General features: G+C 39.9%; 1 protein-coding gene across 1 annotated transcript in view; it reads right to left on the bottom strand.

The window, feature by feature from the left end:
* The window catches only part of npr3 (natriuretic peptide receptor 3), a 37,274-nt gene extending 27,324 nt beyond the window's left edge, over window positions 1-9,950 (bottom strand). The window contains exon 1 of the mRNA XM_022757198.1: window positions 9,004-9,950. Within this exon, the coding sequence (XP_022612919.1) occupies window positions 9,004-9,664 (661 nt within the window). The 5' untranslated portion in view covers window positions 9,665-9,950. The remainder of the gene's footprint in view (window positions 1-9,003) is intronic.
* Window positions 9,951-20,672: the final 10,722 nt, after the last annotated feature.

Here is a 20,672-nt window from a genome sequence, read left to right as displayed (position 1 = left end):
GTGATCCAACCCATTACTAGCAAGGTGTACTTAATAAAGTGGCCGGTGAGGGTAAACTCTGTGAAAATCTGAATATTTGAAAAGTGAGTTTTTGGTTCCAGAAAAGCCAATCAGGATTAGTTCAATAAAATCTAAAAATGTTCACTCTAAGTTGATGGGTGCAGAATAAAAAAAAGGTCCTCAACAATGGCACTCCAATAGTACTATTCACCATGGCAACAGGAAAATAAAAGGCAGAGCCCTTAATCCACCGGATGTAGAGATATTAATACATATCTATATGCTGACTGGGAACATTTATCTTAAAAGAAAAGAGCAGGGAAAAGTATCACCAGGTTAACCTAACCTACGTTACTTCTCGTTTCAGGTTTGAGGGTGATGAATTTCAGATTTCTAATGTCCAGTAGTAATAAACATATTTCACTGACACAAAGGATAGGTAAATTGGCAAACAGAAATTAAAATAACAATTCAGTGTAATATGGAGTGACTGATTTCCAAAGCTCACCTCTGCTGCAATCCTTTCATGGTCCCCTGGATTGAGTCCCCAATGCCTCTTTGTTGGCTGGGGGCCACTGCTTTGCTCAACCATGGAATAGACAGAAACTCTGTCAAGATAATTAATACTATTATTGAGTTTAAATAATTAAATGCAGAATGATAATAAAAGAGTTTAAATGGTATTAATAATAATACAGCTTCTACCTGATGTTTTTTAATGTCCTTCTGGAACTGCTGGATGCACCCATTGATGTGGACTGAATCTATGTCCTTCTTCTGGAGCTTGGCATACAGGAGGTCCACATGTGGCATGATTTGGATTTTTTTTTCTTTTTTGATTTGCAAAACAAACTTAAAATCTTGATTTTCCAGAAACATAGTAAAAGCTCCCTCCTCCCGTAGACAGTACTGGGCTCAAAGTCACCTGAATCTCGTATGCTCTCAAAACACTGCATGAGGTCCTCTCTGTGCTCAAACACAGTGTTGATGGCACGGCTGTGAAAGTTACATCTGATTTTGCTGGATGTAGGCAGTCTATGGGCCACTACTTAACAAGAACACCTGTCTGCCTTGGTGACCTTGAAGAAAAGCTGGAAAATCCACCCAGGTCAGAAAAAAAAATTCTCACTTTGTATATGTTAGAGGTGACCTGTTGCATTATCAGGTTGAGCTGATGTGCATATCAGTGGATGTAGTGGTACACATCTTGTATTTTTCTCTAAACACCTGCAGTGGCACCCCTCATCACACTGACTCCAGCATATGCCTGGTAGATGAGCTTACTTTTCTGATCCTCAGGAAGGATGGCAGCCAGACGCTCTTTAAGTGCTGTAGCTATGGATTCAGCTGTGGCTGACAGCGGAGGGATTAACTCAAAAAATCTCTCCTGCACATTGTTTTTGGCATCAATATAGCGCAGCACAAGCAGAAGTTGGGACTGTGTGGCAAAATCCATTGTCTCATCTGCCTGGATTGATTAAAAAAAATCAGTTTTAGGCTTCGTTGAGGATGTGTTCCCTCACGACAGCATACAGTCCAGAACCTAGGTCTCAAGGTGTTCTTTCAATACTCCATCAAGGGAAGCAACAAAATCGACCAGCCCACAGAATATCCCGGGATTATCGCAGGTCTCCCTTTCATCATGGCCTTGTAAAGCAAGATCAAAGGCTCCACTAAATTTCACATCAATCATTTAATTTCATTGATTACTTTGGACAGGATGCTGATTTTTTGTCTCTTTTATCCTCTATTTTTCTTCCAGTGTAAGCCGTGTAAAAGGATGTTTCTGTAAAGAAATAACCAAATTCTCTTTCTCCGCGGGTCCACTTGAACTTGTCATCTTCTGAAAGCTTCAATCTAACGAGCGGGAGTGAGCAACAGCTTCAAATATGGAAGTCCGTACAAAACTGTCCAATCCCGATTAAAAAAAAACAAAACAACGTCAAAACAATTCCAATTGGCTTCTAATAAAAGAAGGAGTGTCATCTTGAAGCCACCAATTGAAACGCGGGATTAGGTCACCTGGTTTCAAGTTTTAAGAGCTAGATACACACTCATTTGGCCGGTGCCTCGTATGTAGGTATACAAGAAGTATACATATTGATATATAAAATTTTTATTAAATACAGTTTGAAAACAGGTCAAAAATAGTTGGATGGTTACAGGGTGAAGAAGGATGAGTAAACAATTTTGACTTAAATACTTTTGCTTAATTTATTTGTGTTTATTATTATGTAGTCTGTCTCATCTGGATAATTGGAAGGGGGGGGCGGCGCCCCAGCGCCCCCTATTGACCAGCCGCCACTGGTAATATGGTGATGTTGAGTAATAGGATTCATGCTGGTGCCAAATTCTGAGCCTACCAACTTCTGCCGCAGAAGAAATCCAGATTCATCAGACCAGCTACAAAACTTACAAATAGCTCCTTTAAAGAGGACCTATTATGCTTTTCTGAGTTTTCCCTTATACTATATAGTGTGTTATATATCTTTTGCATGTAAATGGTCTCCAGAGTCACAAGGCTCAAAGTTTACACCAAAGGGAGAAACTGTCAGGGCAAAACCCAATTTTCTCCTTTGTATGAAACGCTTCATTGGGGGTCCAGACATTACTTCCTGGTCCTATTGACGTCAATATGTCGCTTGGTGCTGCCCAACTGCAAGCTTGGCACGCCCTCACACAAGCCACAGCACATAACATAACTACTTTATAATGAAGAGTTTTCTTTAGTTTTGTAACTATGCCCAAAAGACACCATGTTCTCAATTGCCTGGAGAAATTTTATTTTTTTCCACAGTTCCCTCCAACTGCTCCAAACACTATAGTGTGAGCTCGGCACTTTAAGGAGGCCTGCAGAAACTGCGTATCGTTAGATGCTTAATTTCCACATTGGTTATTTCTGTAGTTCACTTTTAATGTGGCCGAACGGGGGGGCTCAGGCTCACAGCCTGTCAGTCTGCATTATAATTGTGGAGCTGTGATGTTTTATTGCGTTAACGCGACTTGATCACGTTAGTAAGCAGCAGCGTAGCAAAGATATCAATGCTTAAATGTTTGTCAATATTGACATGCTATACCTTGTTAGCTCAGATATTTTATCCATGATTTAACCTCAGTTGTACAATAACTATGCGCACTAAAGTTTAATTAATTCAGATTTACCAGCATCGTAAACCAGCAGGATGGTGAATTGTTGGAGACTCTACCTGTCGACTGTCTGTCTGTTCCTCCACTGTTTATATTCCTTTAGTCTGGAAGTGTACACACATCAGAAATCAAAAGGATTTCTTATAAAAGTATTCTGAGTTATGAATACTGTCATCCCAAGTCTTTGCAGACTGTCCAGGGTCTTGATTCGCAGCACTCTCCATTAATGGCAGCTTGGTTACAACTTGATTGGGACTAATGTTGAGCCTGGAAGTTAGTCTGTCTCATTAGTCGACAGGGAGTTAATAACAGATTGCAGGCTTGAATAACAAAAATAGCCTCACCAGAATTGAGCACACACCATAGCTTGGAGTGCAAAATCCACTTATTCTGTTGCCACATTTTGAACAGCGTAATCAGTCAGTTGTGAGATCAAAAGCAGTGTCAAGACATCACCCTGCATTTAGTGGGCGGGGATGGGGGGGGGTTGAGAATGTGAATTTTACGGGGGGTGGGCGGCTTCCCCCTTCTGGCTGCCTGGCAGTGGGTGTGCTTGTTTTCCTGCTCCAGTCCAGCTTGTGAAGGTGGATTGGGTCTATCACCTTCTTATTCAGGATAGGACTCTGGCTCAAACCGATAAAGCAGAACTGAAACCTTAACAGCCACAACCATTTGTTTACACAAGACATGTAGAACATGTCGTTGCCATGGTAGTTGCCGGCAAGCTGACCAATCAGAGCCCAGTGAGCTCTGATTGGTTAGCTTCAGATGGGGGAGAGGGCTTTAAAGAGCCCTGGGCTTTAACAGAGCGTTTCAGACAGAGGGTGAAGAGAGTACAAGATGTACAGAAGAAGAAAAAGAATGTCCTTTCATTACAATAAAGCAAGTAAATCTATTTTAGTCAACACCAAGAATGAAATTATGAACACTAAAACTGGCCATAAGAGGTCGTCTATAAATACTGTGAAAGTATCAAAGTGCTCTGCCCATAGAGAAATGCACACAGCCTGTATTCAGAAACTGAGCGTTAAAATGAGCCGCTGGGACTTCTGTAACTATGTGATGTCACAACAAACCAGTTACCGCTGTCAGCCATGCCACAAACCCTGCCCACCTGGACCCACCATCCAACCTTGCAGAGTGTTTTCCTGAAATCTGCTATGTTTGTATTGGATCACTCAGAAATCAGTCGTGACCGACCTGTTGTTACCAGACCTCCAGAGAGAAGAAATAAATAAATGATCAAATAAATAAAAAAGTAATGCAGATTTTCACTGGCTCTGACAGTACAACAGAAAGACTGTGCTGTTGAAGGACACTATCTGTGGTACAAGATCATTTTGGCAGCTGCATTACGCTCATGCACGCAAGCACATGACAAGACGCAACAAATAACAATACATACAGTGTTTTATAGTGTATACATTCATAGTGTTTCTGTGGATCGTCTACTGGAAATATGACAGCAGTGATGAGCAGTGATTGGTGCGCAGTGGCAGATTTAGATACGGTCGACATGGGCAGTCGCCCAGGGTGGCATCTTGTTGGGGGGCAGCACGGGCGTTTTCCAAAATAAATTTTAAAAAAAAGAAAAAAGTATGTGTTTGTGCCATTGGTTTTCTGTCTCTCATTTGCACATCATGTCAATGATGTCGTGTCACCGTGGAGGTCAGAGTGGGCGCCGTGTCTAGTTTGTGCAGGCTTCTGCTTGCTGAGAAGGTCTCCTCTCTAACTCTCAGAGGTGGTGGTAGATGGGGAGGGGGGCAGAGGGTAGCTTGAGACGTCTCCACACTGGAGCGGGGGAATCTATCAAATAGCGCAATTCTATTGCTGTACATTACTAATGCAATTAGTAAAATCAGTCACACCATTAAAAAGCTGCCAAATAAACCACAATTCATTCAGAACACTATGAATACACACCTGTAGTTTCACAGTTTTCTGGGTTGTGTGAAATCGTCAAGAATAATAAACCAGTCTGCACACCACCACGTGTGTGTCTTATATAAGTGTGCGTGTGCATGTGTGTGTGTGTGTGTGTGTGTGTGTGTGCGTGTGTGTGTGTGTGTTCTTTCCATTCTTGTTTGTTAAGGTATCTACTTTTGGTATTTATGATTGAATTTTGGTACTAATTGATGACTTTGCATGAAGGAATGTAAGAATGGTCAGGCTTTAGATGACAGTTACGCAAATTAGAATGTGTGTGTCTTGTTTGAAGTTTGTAATAGTGTAATAAGTAGGTTCTCTTGTTAATGTATTTGTGAGATAAATGATTAGTAAGTAATTTGATTGTCTATGTTATTTGTGTGTGTATATATATATATATATATATATATATATGTATGTATTTATGTATATTCTGATGTGGGTATTCACCCAGAGCACCATACAAGCTAGAACCGCCACTGTTGACGGGGGTGTGCTGCACAGTCACATCTAATCGGAGGGCTGGGGAGCTGAAGGCTGTCTGCATGATTAGTTCTGCAGCAGCACGGTGGAGTATGAATCTGTCATTTAATCTTCCCAGATGTGGAGCTGGAGAATTAAAGACATTCACATTGGATTATGATACATATCTGTATCTGTACGAAGTGCTGCTGCTGCTGATGAAGAGGATAATGATGATGGCTGCCTCTCCTCTCTGCTCAGTGGAGCTGAAAAGCAGTTAAGCACCTGACATGCCGGGAATACTAATTCCTCACCATCAGGTGCTCTTTGTGGCTCTTCAGCATTTAGCATGTATAATATATGCTAATTTATACACCAGCCACTCCTGTGATATGAAGTGATGTAACCACGAACTGTTAAAGGATTTCAGCCAAGCTGCTTAGTGAGAGCCTGAACACAGATTTACTTTCATTTCATTTGACTTTAAAATGGGAAAATAAATCAATGTGCAGACATTCAGCTCTAATACAACACATAAATGTGCACATTTATATTAAACCACACTGGTAGAGTAGCGTAGTGTTTATACTTTATCCCTCATGTAGAAAAGAACAACAGTCACACTGCTGCTGCTAACTCATGTTGCCTAATGTCAGGTAAAAAGTTCAATATTTAAAATGAGTTTCTATGTTCACATCCTGGGTCTCACTTTATTTTGTTTGTTTATTCTGAGGGTCATAACAACACATCACACTTTTAAGTCAGGGATTCTCACAGGAAAACTCATGAGACATTTTAAATGGGCTGAATTTCCACCCAAGAAGAACAGATTTAGTAATTTAGAGAGAGAGAGAGAGAGAGAGAGAGAGAGAGAGAGAGAGAGAGAGAGAGAGAGGCTGTGGTCGAAAAAGTCAAAATAATCTCCTTTCCTAAGAACATCATGAGGTCAAGGAAAGAGAATTCATAAGGACTTGGGAAAAGACAATCGCGGAGGTGTGGAGGGAATCCGGCTGCACTTACACTAAGCTTTTTTTTTTTTAACTAACTTTACATGGAGGATAAATCCTCCGTTCCTAACCACAAAAACAATCAAACAGGAATGAAATGTTGAAATAAAATGATATGAAAGGAATATACAAATAGAAAAAGTTGAGCCGGTGAATAATAATTAAATAGAAATCAGGAACTGAGCAAGAGATCACAATAAATTATATTCAGATATAAGTTTATAGTTTCCTGTCATAGACGCTTCTGACATTTCTATACATTTGTTAAGTAGAGAAAATTCATTTTTAGCAAATTCCACAATGGGAGGGGATTTAGTGAAACAACATTTATGTATAGGCTATAGTATTTTGTTATGATGATGATATTGTTACCTACAATTTCAATATATTTGTTTTTCATGATGACTCCTGACTGAACAGATCTGAAAGAGAAGAAATTAATCAATGGATTTGGGCTTCAGTCGATCAGACAAGGATTTTCATCAGTTCTGGATCTTGTCACAAACATTAAACAGCTGCTCTGCTGTTTCTACATGTACGTGTGTCTGCCGAGGTGAAACTACAGTGATGCATCTCTCTCAATGTTGTGGTGGCAAAGGAATTGTGGGACGGCATTTGCTCCTTTCCATTTGTAAAGGAAGGTCCAGTGTTTCCTCTGCTAAAGGAGATAAGATAGGAAGCACTGACGCTCCTCTCCTTCTTATTTAGAGAATTTGACCAGCTCTTATCATGGCTGCTACTGAAATACTTCTGGGTCATTTCTCTGAGTTAGGAACCTTCCTAATCAAAAAAGACTTCAGACCGCAGCCAGAGACTGCAATCGCTCCTGAGAATGGAGCGTAATAAGACAGTGAGCGTGTCTTGAGAGAGACGTCCTGTTTTGCTCACTTGCTTTCAGTCCTCTAAACAATTTCAAGCAACTGAAGCATGTGGCGCAACTCTGAAGTCTGGAGACGTGATCAGTGAGGAGCGGTGCAGGTGGAGTGAGGACGAATAAAAGCACAGCTATCAGTTTCGCATATTCAGAACATGACTTACTGGGGCTCTGCAGTTGGGCTCCAACTAATAATCATTATTAACCTATTAATTATAAATGTAGTCTAAAGTAGGTCTGAGCAAGAAATCAAAAATGGAAATCACAATATGGCCAAGTGCAATTCCCAATTCACATGAGCTGCAATTTCATTTTGATGAAGGTAAAATGTGTCGCAACAACAGACGAATAAATGAATCATTGTGTTGCTACAGCGACGCCCCGACCCACAGATCATATTCTCCAGATGTAAAGGAACATGACTGTTTGTTACAAGACCCAAAAAATAAATAAATAAATTAATTAAAATCACATCATCATTTTTAGATTTTTTTCAGTGAAAATGAAAAATGACCATTCACACTGAAATCATGACTCATATCACAATATCTGCCAAAATAATCACCTAAAGCTGTGACAAATGTCCAATTATCATTATTACCCAAACTGACGTCTTGCCATTTGCTTATTTTGTCCGTAACAGACTCATCTCTGTGAACCTGTGTAGTCACTCCTGTCCATACTGGTCCATCTTGATCAATGTAAGTAATGGACATCAAAATGCATTCAACTGAAGCTAATCTGAGGCTTCAGCAGTCTGTGTTAATGCGTTTAATGCAGAATTTCCTCTGTGATTACATGATGAGGAACGGGAACACACAGAGACACAGAGGTTCTTACTGTTACTGCTGAAGCATAATAGTGATTAACTACAGAATTAAACGTTTTATTTTACCCTTTTGTGAATTTCAATTTAATCCTGAATAACAGGAAGTTTTCCTGGAAAGATCCATATTATCTTGGTAAAATACAGACAGATGAACACTGATATTTCTAAATGCTAAGCTCAGACAAACTGTTGCAGAGGCTGAGCTACAAATGCAGAATATGAAACGTGGAGCTCCTTATATCATGGTTATTCATCTGGATATCAATAATCAATCAACAGATTCTGAATGTTGTCTCTATATTTCCTCTGATTAAAGGACCAAACCACATAGTTCTCTCCAGGACCTGTGAGATGAAGCCTTACCTGAGGATCAGTTTGTCTCATGGGATCATTTCTCTCAGGTTTGGAGAGTTGGTTGGAGACAGTTGTGATGGACAATTTTTTTTTTTTTGTAGATAAACACTGATTAAATAATTGGTATATTAACTGATAATGAAAATAATTGTTAGTCGCAGCCTGAATTAAATTACTAAAGACATGAGCTCAACCAGAAGCACGAGTCTTTGAGTTTGAGACACCAAACGCACATACTGTCTCATTTACTGAGCTGGTCACTATTCTGCTGTAGTGAACCAACACTGCCATGTCACATCAAATTACAGTTTGAGTTACACATGACTTTTTTTATTGAAGTAGTTTATATATAAACCACCTAATTAATTTCTGCTACAGGAGGGTTTATTAAAAAGCTGTGTTACCTTCAGTGTCATAGATGCTCTGGAGGATGTCGTCAGTGTCCAGTCGGTCCTCTGGGAAGAACGGGTATACTTTAATGTTAAAGTCCGCCATCAGGTGAAAGACCCCCTCCAGAGTGAAGTAACAGTTCCGCTCCTGCTTGTCGTCCTCATAGACGAGCAGCGCGCTCTTCCAGGTGAAGTGCTCGAACATCGCCGTGAAGGTCTCTGCCATCTTCACGTAGGACGGGGCGATGCGGGTCAGCTGGGAGTATTCGGTGTTCTTGTTGCCGAAGCCGGCGGCCAGGGCACCTGCTGAGATCACCGGGATGTTCCAGTGCGACGCCAGCCTCACTACCGCCGCCGCCTCGTACTCGCACACCGGACCCAGAATCAGATCCGGCTTCTGCCCGCACGACCTGTCCACTAACAGAAACAGAGCATCATTGACACAGTCCGAGTTCTCAAAGTGGATGTTGAAGTGGAACCCGGAGAACTTCCCCCCGTCTGTCCGCAACCTCTGCTGTGCGTAAAGGATCGCCGGCGCGACTCTGGCGTGTGAAAAAAGGTAGGAGTTATTCTGTGGCAGCAGCACCAACACCTCTACGTCCTCGGTGATGGTGTTTGTCATACCTGGGCTCAGGAGCATCAAAAAGTACACGGACAGTGAGCTGAGATGTGGCATGTTGCGACTTCCCGAGCGCCCCCCTCAGATAAACCAGAGACAGTGTTGGAGAGATGTTCTTCAGTGTTTCTTTCCCCAAGTTCGCTCCACTTGGCAGCGTTCATACAACCGCACACAGAAAGCCCGCCGCCGAGTCAACGACTTACTGCTCACTAACTGTATTTGTCTGTTGTTAAAGCAGCGACTCTGCCTGAATGTGCGTGTGTTGTTCTGCACTCAGAGTTCCCTCGACGGCTCCTGAACCTGCTCTGGATTCTCACTCTGCCGTTCCTGCCAGGCTCGGAGGTCCTTCTAGCTCCGCCAGCAGCCACCACACACGCTGGCTCTGGCCTGGAGTTTTGAAGCATCTTCTCAGGATCACTCCTGCGTCATCGGAGCGCTGCCCACCTCCTTCTTAAAGCGACACCGCCGCAGAGCTCACAATGAGCCGCTTCAACACAGCCCGAGTCCGTGTAGGCAGAGGGAGTTATGGTTCTGTGAGTCTGAGACAACCTAAAGATACACAACCAACAGACACACAACCTACACATACACTAGCAACAGATACACAACCAACAGACACACAACCTACACATGCACAACCAGTAGTTACACAACCAACAGACACACAACCTACACATACACTACCAACAGATACACAACCAACAGATACACAACTGACAGATACACAACCAACAATACACAACCAACAGATACACAACTGACAGATACACAACCTACACATGCACAACCAACAGATACACAAATGACAGATACACAACCAACAACACACAACTGACAGATACACAACCGACAGATACACAACCTACACGTGCACAACCAGTAGTTACACAACCAACAGATACACAACCAACAGATTCACAACCAACAACACACAACTGACAGATACACAACCTACACGTACACAACCAACAGATACACAACTGACAGATACACAACCTACACATGCACAACCAGTAGTTACACAACCAACAGATACACAACCAACAGACACACAACCTACACATACACTAGCAACAGATACACAACCAACAGATACACAACCTACACATGCACAACCAGTAGTTACACAACCAACAGATACACAACTGACAAATACACAACCAACAACACACAACTGACAAATACACAACCAACAACACACAACTGACAGATACACAACCGACAGATTCACAACCTACACGTACACAACCAACAGATACACAAATGACAGATACACAACCTACACATACACAACCAACAGATACACAACTGACAGATACACAACCTACACATGCACAACCAGTAGTTACACAACCAGCAGATACACAACTGACAGATACACAACCTACACATACACAACCAACAACACACAACTGACAGATACACAACCGATAGATACACATCCAACAACACACAACTGACAGATGCACAACTGACAGATACACAACCAACAGATACACAAGTGACNACAGATACACACCCAACAGATACACAACCGACAGATACACAACCTACACGTACACAACCAACAGATACACAACTGACAGATACACAACCTACACATACACAACCAACAGATACACAACTGACAGATACACAACCTACACGTACACAACCAACAGATACACAACTGACAGATACACAACCTACACATACACAACCAACAGATACACAACCTACACATGCACAACCAACAACACACAACTGACAGATACACAACCGATAGATACACATCCAACAACACACAACTGACAGATGCACAACTGACAGATACACAACCAACAGATACACAACTGACAGATACACAACCAACAATACACAACTGACAGATACACAACTAACAGATACACAACCAACAGATACATAACCAACAGATACACAACCAACAGATACACAAGTGACAGATACACAACCTACACATACACAACCAACAGATACACAAATGACAGATACACATCCAACAACACACAACTGACAGATACACAACTGACAGATACACAACCTACACATACACAACTGACAGATACACAACCAACAAATACACAACCAACACATACACAACTAATACATACACAAACAGACACACAACAGACAAATACACAGCCAACACATACACAACCAACAGATATACAACCAATAGACACAAAACCGACAGATAGACAACAGACAGATGCATGCTCGACAAATACACAACCTACAGACACACGACCTACTGACACACAACCAGCAGATAATCAACTACCAAATACACAAGACAGACACACAATGAAAAGATACACGACCGACAGATACACAACCAACCAATACAGAGCCAACAGACACACCACCAACAGATAAACAATCTTCAGACCCACAACATATAGATAGACAACAGACAGATAAATACACAACCTATAGACACACAACCTACTGACAGACAACCAGCGGATAATCAACCAGCAGATAAGCAACTACCAGATACACAAAAGACAGACGCACAACCGACAGACACACAATGAAAAGATACACAACTGTCAGATGATCAACCATTTTATTATAAACCACAATTAAAAACCCAACAGATACGCTACCAACACATACACAACCGACACATACACAACCACCACATAAAAAACTAACACATACACAACCGACACATACACAACCACCACATACACAACCACCACATAAAAAACTAACAGATACACAACAAACACATACACACCCAACATCATTTACTATATATTTACTGCAAATATGATTGACCCATGGTGAAATTGTCGGTATTTTCATGGCATGTACAACGCATCAATGAAGTAAATTCTTTAGCTGCCTGGAAATTTTAAAGAAGAAAAATGTAGATATTGCATTGTTACAAGAAACTCACTTATTACAGCAAGACATATGTAAACTAGACAATGTGAACTATAAGGTAGTAGCACATTCTTCAGTTGATAATGTGTTCGTTTCGTTCAAATCTTAAGTTTAGTATTATAAAAAGAGGAAAGGACAAAGAGGGAAGGGTATATGTGAAAACAGTCATTAGCGATGTTAAAATGGCACTTATTTCAGTGTATGCTCCCAATACATATTATTTTTCTCCTCCTTATCCACAACTATTAATGCCATTAAAGGATTTATAAGAAATAATTCCAATTCATTTGTGTTTGGTCAAAATAGAGCACGATTAAAAGAAATCACCAATATGGAATATGTTCTGGCATCACTTATCCGCCAACAACACAAACTTGAAACAACGAGAAAAAGAAATAGCTATGGTTAAACTAATTAAAATAGTATCCTAGGAAAAACGTTAGAGTTCTTAATTCACAGAGCAAGGCGAACCCATTACCTCGATGGGAGTAAACCAAGCTTTTTACTGGCTAGCAAATTACGTAATAATGACTGCTATGACTGCTGTGCCAATTATAAAATGTTATGTAATTCTATTAGTAGATGGTCCAACCAAAAATTGTTATTATGCAGTCGTATATCAAAGATTAATTTTATATCCAGCATGCTCCCTTTATCTACACCTCCCCGATCTTTGTAATAGGTTACAGAGCCTTGTGTCTAAATTTATCTGGAGAGTGGTGCGACCTAGGTTGAAAAGCTCAATTCAAACAGAACAAACAACAAGGAGGAGGATTTGGTTTACTTAATTTTGAGTTATATTATATACATTTTATGATCTACCCCCTTTAGAGGTGGTTCTCCCAGGAACAAGACACACCATGGCTCCAGAATGAGCGCAGCATGGTAACTCCTTTCAAATTGGATGAAATTCTGTTGTGTGGTTTATCACGCAAGCATTGCCAGGAAAAAATTCGGACCTATTACACCATGCAAACATGGCAGCGGGCTGAAAAACTGGGGGGCTGGGATGTGAAATGACATACCCAATTTTCCTAAACAAGTTACTTTGTTCAGGAAGTAAACCCTCGATCACACATGGTCTAAAGGTGCTATTCATATTCTTTCCCACATCACTAATAATGAAGGTTTAAGGTCTTTTGAAGATCTCAGGAAAAATAAGTTCAATTTACCATCAACTTCCTTTTTTTTATCTACAGCTAAAGTCAGTCATTCAGGCCCAAGGAGTTCCATTGAAAAATGCACTCCCCACACATCCACTCCTTAATTGTATGATTACTAAACCCAACAGTGAGGGCTTTGTTTCTAAAATGTATAAGGAGCTCCAGGAGTCTACATGTCTGTCAATGAGTGTGACCAAGGTTTGGAATGTTGATTTAAAGTATTGGCAATTAATTGGAAGGAACTTTGGGAAAATGTTGCCCTTTCATCCTGAAATTTGAATTATCAAATGATCAAATACAAATTTGTCCATAGATTTTATTTGACTCCCAGGAAACGCTTCCAATCCCAGCTTTGTCCCTCACCCATTTGTACACTATATAATAAAAATGAAGTGGGAACTTATTGACATACGATGTGGGACTGCCCTGATGTGAAGCATTTCTGGTCTAGAGTGGCACATGTGTTATCAGATGTAACCGCAATTTGTATTCGTAGTTCACCTAATGTTCTACTTCTAAATGATGACTCAGCAATTAACATTACAAAACCACAGAGGAGATTTCTACTTCTGGGTCTGATGGCATCATCAAAAAAGATGCTGGTATTAAGATGCTGGTATCCCCATAAACTTCAGAACTCCCAATCTCATTTTTAAACATTATTTCTCTGCAGCTTTCTGTAGCCTGATGCAATGGTGCAAAAAGAAATAGAATTGTGCTGTCCAAAGCAGTGGAAGAAGTTGAATTAAAGTACATAACCTAGTCTGAGTATTGGAGGGGAAATAAAAAACCCTTTGTCAGGCGGCTGATAATTGCCATAATGTAAATGAATAAATGAGAGCAGCATGTTTGTAAGTTATGTTAAAAGAATCCATGTCTAACATTATAGATGTATGCTAGAACTCATGTTCCTTTTTTGCTGCTGTTTTTTTTTTTCCTTTTTCAACCCTCAAAACTGGGAGCAAAATAATAATAAAAATTTGATCACAAAAAAAAACCCAAAAGATACACTACCGACAGATACACAACCAACACAAACACAACTGTCAGATATACAACCAACAGACAGAGTTACCGAAACGGTCTCATGGATATATAGGTTACTGAAGTTCAATAAAGAGTGTAAATACATTGTACAGGATTATAACATTACACAGTGAACTTAGGTTGGTAGCAACTTATTATATTGATGATGAATCTTTATGTTATTATCTCTGCCATGCACAGTAAGCAGCAGCACAAGGATGATTTTGCAAAACTTCTGGTGGACAGATCTGCATATTAACATCACTACTGTTTGTTTGTTTCTGTTTTATTAGGTAGAGACAGAAACAGGGAGAGAAAGGGGATGACAAGCACCAACGAGCTCGGTTTCAACCTGGGCAGCTGCTGCCCAGCAGCTGGTGGAGATCAAACACAGAGCTAAAAGAGAGAGGACCAGAGACAGTTGAGAAAGGAGATGGCGCACTTACAACCATTTCTTGTAACTGTGTCACATGGGTTTCTCCACCTCCAGCAGCAGGTCTGAGTCTGTTCACTCTGGTTGGAGAAGTGAACATGATCACAGATTATGACTCTTTCACCCCATTGTCACCAAAATCAATAATGGGTCCATATTTCACAAGTGACAGATCTTCCAAACATTCTGACATTAAAATGGTATTTTTCAGAGAAATCAGGAGAAAATTAAGTTTATTCAAGTCCTGTCTCTGTCTCAGCAACACACTCTTGCGAGATCTCACAACACAGATCTCTTCTCTCTGTTGGTTCTGGTTCTGGTTTTACAGTTGCAGTAGTGCTGCCAACATCGCTTTCCAACCTCACAAGTTTAGAGGGACCTGTACATGTAACCATGCATTAAAAGTTAACACTGAAATAAAACTTGTATTTCTTTGCTTAATGATAATATTATTGCAATTATTACTTAACTGATTTTGGAGGGAAAACAGAGAGTATTAGACTGAAATTATCTTGTTCTGGGTTGATCAGATATTAAACTAGCATATAAAAACGAGCAGCAAAATCAGACGTAAAATCAAACTGTATCTAGTGTTGAGCTGTATTGTTATGTTTTGACATGAACGAGCAATCACGACCACGCCCACTAAGGAGACAGGAAGTGTTTACCATTTCTTACCATTGGCGCTTCTTGTAATGCGTTATCTTTTGTTAGAGAGGATCTTTGACTGAATTTTGATTCATCAGGTGACACAAACATCACTCTGCTTCCCCCAGGTGGCCAAAAATCAATTAACGCAGCTGTAATTAAAAGTTGGAGGCATTTCAGCAAAGTGTAGAGGAGCTAATTTGAACTACTTTGTAAATGTGGTTGGAAAAACAATCTTCAAAAGTTGAATAAATGAACTGGAGTAAAAACTTTCTGGAGGTATAAAGTAGAATAAAATGAAAATATTTACGCAAAGTACAAGTATGTCAGGACTGGAGCAAAAGTCTCTGTCTGCTACCTACAGGACTTGCTGTGACTCTATGTAGAATAATGTTGAGAAGGTTGAACGGCAAACACAGCTCAAAGGTTTGTTTCTACAGTGACTGACCACGATGAAAAAATAACATCGACCTCAGCTTCACATCCTCTGCTCAATTAGTAGCAGCCTTCCACTTATCGTGGCACATCAACATGTGTCACTAATGACACACCTACCCAGTCTCTCAGAGGACACTTTTTGTTTGCTGGCGGGTGCAGTGGAATTTGCTGACGTACATGCCAATGTTTTCCACTGCTCTCATTACACTTAAATCATTAAATCATTACATGAAAAGGTGAAGTATTATACTGCATCTGAAGCACAATTCTGTGCCGTCTTTATCTCAAATGTCCAAATTACACCAACGAGTACAACTTGGAGATATTTTGCAATTATGGTCATTAACCTGAACCCAGCACCTCGTCATGTAATGACATCTTTAATCTGCAGATGTAGTTCGGTCTGTGGGAACTTTCTTATTGCTGCTCTGCTCTGTTTGTGTATTTCCAAATCCTCTGTGCAGACTGTACAGACAGGGCCACTAATGTTTTTTTCTATTTCCTGTCTGGTAAACTAACTGCACTATTTTAATGTTAAGTGGTGTGTGGATGTGCGCTAGATGTAAAGCATTGCTATTTCCATAAAGAAACAGCTCTCCCAGTTTTGGAGTCCTGACCTCAACCACCATCCAGCACCTCAGGGATGAAGCTGGAACTCTACCTGCAAAAGGTCTTCATCACCTGACATCAGTGGCCGACCACTCTGATGCTCGGGTGGCTGAACAAATCTCTGCAGCCAGACTCCAAAGTCTGGTGGAGAATCTGAAACGTTCATGACTGTGTTCAACGGATCGTCCACATACTTTTAGCCATGTAGTACAGCCCCTGTACATCCTTTGCTTTGTATTATCTTTTAAGAATCAAATGAACTACTCCAGTGTTGACACTTTGTTTTTCACAGCGTCTAAGATGTTTAGTTTGTTTTGACTATCAGTCACATTACTGAGAAATTATTGCATCACAGATTACATGTAATAATCTCTAATTATTTTTTCATACTTTGTGCACTAAATTATTGATTGGCTTTTTTGATGAAGAATTAAAACAATCCTCTCATTGTGGCATGAATCTACTCAAATACAAATACATGAGATTTTCTTTATTTTGAGGAGGTCAGTCTGATGTTAACGTTGTTGGGGAGGAGCTTGTCATAATGTGATGCAGAGTTACCTAAGTTTGAAAGAGAGAAATTATGTAATAGCTCCACACTCATAGGTCTGCACTTTGGTGGAGGTTTTGAGCAACTCTTCATTAAAGCTGAAACCTGTATCATGACATATCCAGTCCCATTCCTTTGTTATCGTACTCCTTCTCCCATGTTTCTGCAAAAAGACTAAAAAAATTAAGTCCACGTAATTACCCAAGTGAATAACTGCATAGTTTATTCTCCATATTTGTTTAATTGTAAACTTAAGGTGTTATTTACTGAACTGCATCATCATCAAGATAAAAATGAAGCTGTTGAAAAATGAACATGAATTCAAAGTCTAAATAAAATGTTCGTCATGCACTGAAAATGATCACTCACTAACCAGCATTAATACATGTAACACAGTTAGTTTATCTGCTGATGTCATGTATTTTGTACATTAATTACCAAATGTGATGGAACATGAAAAAGGTCTATATGAAAGTTCTCCTTTGAAACATATGAGTGTTCAGTTACTATATCCAGTGAATGAGGACATGGAGTCAAGATGTCAGCGCAGGTTCACTAAGGTGCTGTGTTTCTTCACCTGTCTGTGAGCTTTTACTGACATCTACTGGTCATTTCTTACACGTGCACTCTGTCATTGTAACCAGAGCGTGCGCTCTGCTCCTGCTCAAGCTGTTATTTATCAACAATATAATGATATAATTACATACATGGAAGGTTCCTGTGGGAAAAGTGAAGAGAATTAATGAGAATTAATATAAGTTGAATGTTGTGCTGAAAGATCACAGATACCGAGTAAAGTGTCTGAATACTTTTGTCAATGTCAAATTTCAGTTTCCCCTTTTTAATAAATTTGCTAAAAATTTCTAAAGTTCTCTTTTGACTTCTGTGTCATTCTCAGAAGTTTGATAAATATCAGATAAGGAATGGGCCTCTGGATAACTGGACTAGTTTTTATGAAACCTCTAAAAAATGATCAAAAACCATCTCTGTGAAAAGTAGAAACTCTTTGTATTAAGAAGCAAACTGGATTATTGCATTTTCTTTTAAATTTTTACTCAAATAGCACAAACATATGTGAACATTTTATAATGCTAATATGGAATTACATTTTACATTTTCATTTGAATATAGCCCCCTACAGGCTTCCATACATTACTCATCAGTCAATCAAAAACCAAAAAGTTTCCATGTACAGTTCATATATTTAGAATCATTTTATGTGTAAAGTTATTGTCTTTAAAACTTACCACAGTTTATGTATTTCACAGTTCAATTAATGAAATAATTATTGAACCTTTTCTGATTGAAACATGACATTATGAACTAGAATTACCGCCTTGTGGTTGTCTGCCTCCGCCACTCAGCCTAGTTTCGAATGACATCCCTGTTTATCCAGAGTCATAGAAAGTATAAACCATTTGTGTGAAATTTTGTCATAATTGCTGTGTGAAGTCTTGAGTAATGGCTAAAAAGTGTTTTGTGAGGTCTAGGTGACCTTAACCTTTGATCTTTGACCACCAAAATCTAATTGATTCATCCATGAGTCCAAGTAGACATTTTTGAAATTTGAAGGTATTCTCTTGAGGAGTTTTCAAGGTATTGTGTTCACAAGGCCAAAATCATGTTCTGTAAGGTCACTGTGACCTTGGCCTTTGACCTTTGCCCTTTAGCCATGTAATCAGTTTGTCCTTGAGTCCAGGTAAACCAAATTTGAAGAAATTACCTTGAAGAGTTACGGAGATATTGCGTTCACAAGGCCAAACCTGCATTTTGTGAGGTGTAGCAGACACTGATTGGCGCCAGTATGAGGATACAAGGGTGACGGTAAGGACACTGGGTTGCTCTGATTTATCAAGAAAAGCCTCCCATGTCAGTGAAATTTACAGCTAGTTCATGGAACTCATCCTGAATCAACGCCCCTACAGCAAATGGGATACACACACAACATACCCCCCAGAGTGACACTGAGTCCATGTTGCAACCATGAGGCTCCTGCCAGAAACCACCCGACATTCCAACCTGAACTGACAACCAATGTTCCACATTATTAAAGTGTGTTTAAAGTATCATTGGACTAAATGTCTCATCACCATGTAATTCTTTTATCATTATTCTGGAAAGATTTCCATGAATTATAGTCCAAAATTCATTTCTGTAGCTCAAAAGGAAGCTGAGATATGTCTGATCAGTTCTGAGGTAAATATCCACCACGTGACAATACTGCCATGTAGGGACCATTCTGGATCCATTATCCTCTAGGGAATGAAACAATCTGGTGCATCACTTTATTATTATTATTTGATGGATGTCATGTCTTTAGCCATTTATTTGTGTGATTAGGAATTGTTATCGCTCTGTTAGTCAGTGTATTCTATGTGTGCCATTAACCTATTATAATATCGTTGTTCCATTTATCCATTCCTAGTAATAGCTATGTAGTTCACGTAGGCTGTTGTTAAATATGAATAGGCCATGGTGGGAGTAGGATACACAACACGCGTAAAACCAAATTAAATGAAACAAAATTAAAATTATATTTCTCTCTCTCACAATTGAAACAAAGAAAAGAGAGGGAAAAGTCTAACTGGTGGCAATAACTGTCAAGCCCACTACACACACCCCTGATATTGTTTGATGCAGTTTCATTTTTTTATCTTCATTATTCATGTCATTGCACCTGTCCATAGTGAGTTAATAAATCTTATTAACTTGACCCAGTCGTTAACCTGTGTGTTTCCTTGAAGCGGAGATCGAAGATCAATGTCATCAAGAAATCACTGCTTTTGTTGCGAGATTGATCAAATTAATCAATAGATTCAATAAAGTTGTCCTCCCTGAGGACTGGTGCCCTTTCAACGAGAGCAAATTCAAAATTGTGGTATTCACACTGAAGAGGTCATCATGACCTTGACCTTTGACCACCAAATGTAACCAGTTCCTCCGTGAGTCCAATTGAATGTTTGTGCCAAATTTTAAGTTCCATTAAGGTGTTACTGAGATATTGTGTCCCCGAGAATGAGACGTACGGCTGTACAACCTGAAAACAGTATGCCTGCAGCTCTGGCCATCGCCGCTGTGAAGGCATAAAAAATTACAGAAACGTTTTGATGGTGAATTCTTTCATGTTGTGATACCTTTTATCTCCCATCAATACAACAGGCCCCTACCAGACCCAGCTTGGGTTCTGGCCAGTTACTAGGATTTAATTATACCGATTTCTCCCATTTGTGCTTATTAACAACTGTTACCATGGAGACCAGAAGCACACCCAGCCAGAGATCATTTCACAAACTGACTTTATTTTAA

Source organism: Seriola dumerili, unplaced genomic scaffold (genome assembly GCF_002260705.1).
Source record: "Seriola dumerili isolate Sdu_G_001 unplaced genomic scaffold, Sdu_1.0 BDQW01000017.1, whole genome shotgun sequence".
Lineage (NCBI taxonomy): Eukaryota > Metazoa > Chordata > Actinopteri > Carangiformes > Carangidae > Seriola > Seriola dumerili.
The sequence above is the reverse complement of the archived record's forward strand: the minus strand, read 5'-3'. Positions and strand labels throughout refer to the sequence as shown.